This window comes from Mustelus asterias, unplaced genomic scaffold (assembly GCF_964213995.1).
Source record: "Mustelus asterias unplaced genomic scaffold, sMusAst1.hap1.1 HAP1_SCAFFOLD_395, whole genome shotgun sequence".
NCBI lineage: Eukaryota > Metazoa > Chordata > Chondrichthyes > Carcharhiniformes > Triakidae > Mustelus > Mustelus asterias.
This window is the reverse complement of record NW_027590350.1, coordinates 234585-242500: the sequence shown is the minus strand read 5'-3', so window position 1 is coordinate 242500 and position 7916 is coordinate 234585. Positions and strand designations below refer to the sequence as shown.

At 55.0% G+C, this 7916-nt stretch overlaps 1 protein-coding gene across 5 annotated transcripts in view; it reads left to right on the top strand.

Annotated features, from left to right (window-relative positions):
* The window catches only part of LOC144486551 (large neutral amino acids transporter small subunit 3-like), a 90082-nt gene that overhangs the window by 12919 nt on the left and 69247 nt on the right, over positions 1 to 7916 (top strand). For all 5 annotated transcript variants that reach the window (XM_078204606.1, XM_078204601.1, XM_078204604.1 and 2 more), the window contains one exon: positions 6085 to 6286. In XM_078204606.1, coding sequence (XP_078060732.1) covers positions 6085 to 6286 — 202 coding nt within the window. The remainder of the gene's footprint in view (positions 1 to 6084; positions 6287 to 7916) is intronic.

The following is a 7916-nucleotide window of genomic DNA, read 5'->3' as shown; positions in this document are numbered from 1 at the left end:
CTTGTACAACTTCAACAAGACGTCCCAACTCCTGTATTCAATGTTCTGACCAATGAAACCAAGCATGCCGAATGCCTTCTTCACCACTCTGTCCACCTGTGACTATGAGAGAGAAAAACATACAGAGAGAGCGAGAGAGACAGAGAGAGAGAGAGAGACGGAGAGAGAGAGAGACAGAGACAGAGAGACAGAGACAGAGAGAAACAGAGACAGAGAGAAACAGGGGTGTAGGGGCTGGAGGAGGTTACAGAGATAGGGAGGGGGTGTAGGGGCTGGAGGAGGCTACAGAGATAGGGCGGGGTGTAGGGGCTGGAGGAGGTTACAGAGATAGGGAGAGGTGTAGGGGCTGAAGGAGGTTACAGAGATAGGGAGGGGTGGAGGGGGCTGGAGGGGGTTACAGAGATAGGGAGGCGTGTAGGGGCTGGAGGAGGTTACAGAGATAGGGAGGGGTGTAGGGGCTGGAGGCGGTTACTGTGATAGGGAAGGGTGTAGGGTCTGGAGGAGGTTACAGAGATAGGGAGGAGTATAGGGCTGGAGGAGGTGACAGAGATAGGGAGGGGTGTAGGGGCTGGAGGTGGTTACAGAGATAGGGAGGGGTGTAGGGTCTGGAGAAGGTTACAGAGATAGGGAGGGGTGTAGGGACTGGAGAAGGTTACAGAGATAGGAAGGGGTGTAGGGGCTGGAGGAGGGTACAGAGATAGGGAGGGGGTGGGGGGGCTGGAGGAGGTTACAGAGATAGGGAGGGGTGCAGGGGCTGGAGGAGGTTACAGAGATGGGAGGGGTGTAGGGCTGGAGGAGGTTACAGAGATAGGGAGGGGTGTAGGGGCTGGAGGAGGTTACAGAGATAGGGAGGGATGTAGGGGCTGGAGGAGGTTACCGAGATAGGGAGGTGTGTAGGGGCTGGAGAAGGTTACAGAGATAGGGAGGGATGTAGGGGCTGGAGGAGGTTACCGAGATAGGGAGGTGTGTAGGGGCTGGAGGAGGTTACCGAGATAGGGAGGTGTGTAGGGACTGGAGGAGGTTACAATGGTAGGGAAGGGTATAGGGGCTGGAGAAGGTTGCAGAGATAGGGAGGGATGTAGGGCTGGAGGAGGTTACAGAGATAGGGAGGGGTGCAGGGGCTGGAGGGAGTTACAGAGACAGGGAGGGGGTGTAGGGGCTGGAGGAGGTTACAGAGATAGGGAGGGGGTGTAGGGGCTGGAGGAGGTTACAGAGATAGGGCGGGGTGTAGGGGCTGGGGGAGGTTACAGAGATAGGGAGGGATGTAGGGGCTGAAGGAGGTTACAGGGATAGGGAGGGGTGGAGGGGCTGGAGGGGGTTACAGAGATAGGGAGCGGTGTAGGGGCTGGAGGCGGTTACTGTGATAGGGAGGGGTGTAGTGTCTGGAGGAGGTTACAGAGAAAGGGAGGGGTGCAGGGGCTGGAGCAGGTTACAGAGATAGGGAGGGGTGTAGGGGCTGGAGCAGGTTACAGAGAGAGGGAGGGGTGTAGGGGCTGGAGGCGGTTACAGAGATAGGGAGGGGTGTAGGGTCTGGAGGAGGTTACAGAGATAGGGAGGAGTATAGGGCTGGAGGAGATTACAGAGATAGGGAGGGGTGTAGTGGCTGGAGGTGGTTACAGAGATAGGGAGGGGTGAAGGGTCTGGAGAAGGTTACAGAGATAGGGAGGGGTGTAGGGACTGGAGAAGGCTACAGAGTTAGGAAGTGGTGTAGAGCTGGAGGAGGTTACAGAGATGGGTAGGGGTGCAGGGGCTGGAGGAGGTTACAGAGATGGGAGGGGTGTAGGGCTGGAGGAGGTTACAGAGATAGGGAGGGGTGTAGGGGCTGGAGGAGGTTACAGAGATAGGGAGGGTTATAGGGGCTGGAGAAAGTTACAGAGATAGGGAGGGGTGTAGGGGCTGGAGGAGGTTACCGAAATAGGGAGCGGTGTAGGGCCTGATGGAGGTTACAGAGATAGGGAGGGGTGCAGAGGCTGGAGTAGCTTACAGAGATAGGGAGGGGTGCAGGGGCTGGAGGAGGTTACAGAGATGGGAGGGGTGTAGGGCTGGAGGAGGTTACAATGATAGGGAGGTGTGTAGAGGCTGGAGGAGGTTACAGAGATGGGAGGGGTGTAGGGCTGGAGGAGGTTACAATGATAGGGAGGGGTGTAGGGGCTGGAGGAGGTTACAGAGATAGGGAGGGATGTAGGGGCTGGAGGAGGTTACAGAGATAAGGAGGTGTGCAGGGGCTGGAGGAGGTTACAGAGATAGGGAGGTGTGTAGGGGCTGGAGGAGGTTACAATGGTAGGGAAGGGTATAGGGGCTGGAGAAGGTTGCAGAGTTAGGAAGGGATGTAGGGGCTGGAGGAGGTTACAGAGATAGGGAGGGGGTGTAGGGGCTGGAGGAGGTTACAGAGATAGGGAGGGATGTAGGGGCTGGAGGAGGTTACAGAGATAGGGAGGTGTGTAGGGGGCTGGAGGAGGTTACAGAGATAGGGAGGTGTGTAGGGGGCTGGAGGAGGTTACAGAGATAGGGAGGAGTGTAGGGGCTGGAGGAGGTTACAGAGATAGGGAGGAGTGTAGGGGCTGGAGGAGGTTACAGAGATAGGGAGGGGTGTAGGGGCTGGAGAAGGTTACAGAGATAGGGAGGGGTGTCGGGGGCTGGAGGAGGTTACAGCGATAGGGAGGGGTGTAGGGGCTGGAGGAGGTTACAGAGATAGGGAGGAGTGTAGGGGCTGGAGGAGGTTACAGAGATAGGGAGGGGTGGAGAGGCAGGCTGAGGTTGGAGAGAGAGGGAGGGGATGAGGGAGGGATTTGAAGAGAGGGTGAAGAATTTTGGAATCTGACTCGAGCTTCAGCGGGGAAGGGTCACCGTGCGTCGGGAGGGTGTGTGAGGGACCACGTGGCCAGAGTGGAAATACAGGCAGCAGAGATTTGCTTTGACCTCCAGACTGTGGAGGGTGGAATTTGGGAGTGTGCCAGGGCTGTACAGAAATACATATATCAACAAACCTTGTGTAGATCAGTGCCAACTCACAGAATAACAGCAGCCATCACTCCTGCTCGGGACAACACTGCCGAATCCTTGCCTTCATCTATATCGGGTGCATAAATATTTACAAGTGAGATTCTAGCTGAGATTTAACGGGCTTATGAGGAATGAAAATAAAGTCAGCCCGGATGTCTCCTTAATTGGTAAACAGATGGCTGAGCTCAGAGGAGGGTTGTTGACTGAATGGAGGTCATCAGAACAGTTTCGGTCGATTTGATTTGATTTGATTTATTATTGTCACGTGTATTGGGATACAGTGAGAAGTACTGTCTCTTGCGCGCTATACAGACAAAGCATACCGTTCATAGAGTACATAGGGGAGAAGGAAAAGGATTTGATTTGATTTATTATTGTCATGTATTGAGATACAGTGAAAAGTATTGTTTCTTGTCTTAGAGGGACGGGTAGTATTGAGGAAGCAGGGGGGCTGCAGAAGGACTTGGGCAGGTTAGGAGAGTGGGCACAGAAGTGGCAGATGGAATACAATGTGGAAAAGTGTGAGGTTCTGCACTTTGGAAGGAGGAATGGAGGCAGAGACAATTTTCTAAATGGAGAAAGGCTTCGGAAATCAGAAACACAAAGGGATTTGGGAGTCCTTGTTCAAGATTCTCTTAAGGTTAACGTGCAGGTTCAGTCGGCAGTGAGGAAGGGAAATGCAATGTTAGCGTTCATGTCGAGAGGGCTCGAATACAAGAGCGGGGATGGACTTCTGAGGCTGTATAAGGCTCTGGTCAAACCCCATTTGGAGAATTGTGAGCAGTTTTGGGCCCCGTATCTAAGGAAGGATGAGCTGGCCTTGGAAAGGGTCAAGAGGAGGTTCACAAGAATGATCCCTGGAATGAAGAGCTTGTCGTATGAGGAACGGTTGAGGACTCTGGGTCGATACTCGATGGAGTTCAGAAGGATGAGGGGGGATCTTATTGAGACTTACACGATACTGCGAGGCCTGGATAGAGTGGACGTGGAGAGGATGTTCCCACTAGTGGGAAAAACTAGAACCAGAGGGCACAACCTCAGGCTAAAGGGACGATCCTTTAAAACAGAGATGAGGAGGAATTTCTTCAGCCAGAGAGTGGGGAATCTGTGGAACTCTTTGTCACAGAGGAGGCCGGGTTATTGAGTGTCTTTAAGACAGAGATAGACAGGTTCTTGATTAATAAGGGGATCAGGGGTTATGGGGAAAAGGCAGGAGAATGGGGATGAGAAAAATATCAGCCATGATTGAATGGCGGAGCAGACTCGATGGGCCGAGTGGCCTCATTCTGCTCCTATGTCTTATAGTCCTATCCATGTTAAATTCCATCTGCCACATTGTGGCCCACTTTCCGAAACTGTCGATATCAGGTTGTAAGGTTCTTCTTTCCCCATGGCTGTCCCGAATACTCAATAATATCCTGCTGAGTGACGCCCGGTTTGGGTTCTGCCAGGGTCACTCAAACCCTGACCTCATTCAGCCTCGAGTCAAACACCGACAGATGAGGGGAACAGCAGAGATGAGGTGACAGTGACAGCCCCTGACACAAAGGCCGCATTCGACCTAGTGTGGCATCAAGGACTCATGGCAAAACTGGAATGGGAATCAGGGGGGAAACTCTCCACTGCTTGGAGTCTCATGTGTCAGGAAGGAAGTTAGTTGTGGTACTCAATTATCTCACTCCTGGAGAGTGCTGAGGGAGTGCCGCACTGTCAGAGGGTCAGTGCTGAGGGAGTGCCGCACTGTCAGAGGGTCAGTGCTGAGGGAGTGCCGCACTGTCAGAGGGTCAGTGCTGAGGGAGTGCCGCACTGTCAGAGGGTCAGTATTGAGGGAGTGCCGCACTGTCAGAGGATCAGTGCTGAGGGAGTGCCGCACTGTCAGGGGGTCAGTGCTGAGGGAGTGCCGCACTGTCAGAGGGTCAGTGCTGAGGGAGTGCCGCACTGTCAGAGGGTCAGTATTGAGGGAGTGCCGCACTGTCAGAGGATCAGTGCTGAGGGAGTGCCGCACTGTCAGAGGGTCAGTATTGAGGGAGTGCCGCACTGTCAGAGGGTCAGTACTGAGGGAGTGCCGCACTGTCAGAGGGTCAGTGCTGAGGGAGTGCCGCACTGTCAGAGGGTCAGTGCTGGGGGAGTGCCGCACTGTCAGAGGGTCAGTGCTGGGGGAGTGCCGCACTGTCAGAAGGTCAGTGCTGAGGGAGTGCCGCACTGTCAGAGGGTCAGTGCTGAGGGAGTGCTGCACTGTCAGAGGATCAGTGCTGAGGGAGTGCTGCACTGTCAGAGGGTCAGTGCTGAGGGAGTGCCGCACTGTCAGGGGGTCAGTGCTGAGGGAGTGCCGCACTGTCAGAGGGTCAGTACTGAGGGAGTGCCGCACTGTCACAGCTCAGTGCTGAGGGAGTGCCGCACTGTCAGAGGGTCAGTGCTGAGGGAGTGCCCCACTGTCAGAGGGTCAGTGCTGAGGGAGTGCCCCACTGTCAGAGGGTCAGTGCTGAGGGAGTGCCGCACTGTCAGAGGGTCAGTGCTGAGGGAGTGCCGCACAGTCAGAGGGTCAGTGCTGAGGGAGTTCCGCGCTGTCAGAGGGTCAGTGCTGAGGGAGTGCCGCACTGTCAGAGGGTCAGTGCTGAGCGAGTGCTGCACTGTCAGAGGGTCAGTGCTGAGCGAGTGCTGCACTGTCAGAGGGTCAGTGCTGAGGGAGTGCCGCACTGTCAGTGGGTCAGGGCTGAGGGAGTGCCGCACTGTCAGAGGGTCAGTGCTGAGGGAGTGCCGCGCTGTCAGAGGGTCAGTGCTGAGGGAGTGCCGCACTGTCACTGCTGCCACTTTGGAGAAAACCGTGGTATTTGTGTTCACCGTATTGTGGGATCTTTCTGTGCTCACAATGGCTGCCCGGTTGACTTTGGCCTTCCCCGGGGTGAGGGGGAGGGGTGACAGGTGCCACGTGAAGGTGGGACACGTTCGGCTGTGGGCTGCCGGGGGATGGTTTGTGCGGATGGAAGATGGAGGGATAGTAGGGGTTTGGATGGGCTGAAGGGACGGGGTAGCGGGCCCAGGCTCTGTTGGCTCTGATTTGAGTGTTTCTCCCCCTCACAGACGCCGTGAATGTGACGGGGAATGCCACGGCGGTTCGGCCCCTCAATGCCACCCAGCATGGCTCCTGGGACAGCTGCGTGGACCAAGCAGAAATGCTGAACCTGGGATTCACCGTCGGGTCATTCCTTCTGAGTGCCACCACCCTCCCCCTGGGCATCCTGATGGACAAGTACGGCCCCCGCATGCCCCGGCTGGTCGGCAGGTAAGATGCCCCCTGCCCCATGTTTCCCAGCAACCTTTGAACTTTCACCCCCGCAGCAACCGGAGGAGGCCCCATTCAGCCCCTTCTCCAGCCTGTTACACAGGAACAGGAGGAGGCCATTCAGCCCCTTCTCCAGCCTGTTACACAGGAACAGGAGGAGGCCCCATTCAGCCCCTTCTCCAGCCTGTTACACAGGAACAGGAGGAGGCCCCATTCAGCCCCTTCTCCAGCCTGTTACACAGGAACAGGAGGAGGCCCCATTCAGCCCCTTCTCCAGCCAGTTACACAGGAACAGGAGGAGGCCATTCAGCCCCTTCTCCAGCCTGTTACACAGGAACAGGAGGAGGCCATTCAGCCCCTTCTCCAGCCTGTTACACAGGAACAGGAGGAGGCCACTCAGTCCTTTCGAATGCCCTGTAGTAATTTAGCTCCCGGGGATATTCCCGTCATTGTAAAGGGTTGTGGAGTGCATGAGTAAAGTGATTTGAGTATTAGAACGCAGGGCGTGTTTGCGAGCACAGCTGGAAAACCATGCCCAGACGTGGTCACATTTCCTGAGGAAGAACGCGATTCTCCCTGAGTGGGTGGGTGCAGCAAAAGTGAAGCAGTTTGGTTCCTGGGGATGTGGGGATTGTCCCTTCAGGAGAGATTGGAGCTGAACGAGGGCGGTGGTGGGGGGATCTTGTTCCAAGGTGTCAAATTCTGGGAGGGTTTTAGGGAACGATGCCGTTATGCCCGTGTTCCCCCTCCCCACCAGCTTTTGACTGGAGAATCTAGGAGTGAGGGTGGCACAGTGGGTTAGCGCTGCTGCCTCACAGCGCCAGGGACCGGGGTTCCAATCCCACTTGGGTCACTGCCTGTGTGGAGTCTGCACGTTCTCCCCGTGTCTGCGTGGGTTTCCTCCGGGTGCTCCGGTTTCCTCCCCCACACTCCAATGAGTGCAGGTTAGGTGGATTGGCCGTGCTAAATTGTCCCTTAGTGTCAAAGATGTGTAGGTTAGGTGGATTGGCCATGCTAAATTGTCCCTTAGTGTCCAAAGATGTGCCGGTTAGGTGGATTGGCCATGCTAAATTGTCCCTTAGTGTCCAAAGATGTGTAGGTTAGGTGGATTGGCCATGCTAAATTGTCCCTTAGTGTCCAAAGATGTGCCGGTTAGGTGGATTGGCCATGCTAAATTGCCCCTTAGTGTCCAAAGATGTGTAGGTTAGGTGGATTGGCCATGCTAAATTGTCCCTTAGTGTCCAAAGATGTGCCGGTTAGGTGGATTGGCCATGCTAAATTGCCCCTTAGTGTCCAAAGATGTGTAGGTTAGATGGATTGGCCATGCTAAATTGTCCCTTAGTGTCCAAAGATGTGTAGGTTAGGTGGATTGGCCATGCTAAATTGTACCTTAGTGTCCAAAGATGCGTAGGTTCGATGGATTGGCCATGCTAAATTGCCCCTTAGTGTCCAAAGATGTGTAGGTTAGGGGGATTGGCCATGCTAAATTGTCCCTTAGTGTCAAAGATGTGTAGGTTAGGGGGATTGGCCATGCTAAATTGTCCCTTAGTGTCCAAAGATGTGTAGGTTAGGTGGATTGGCCATGCTAAATTGTCCCTTAGTGTCCAAAGATGTGCCGGTTAGGTGGATT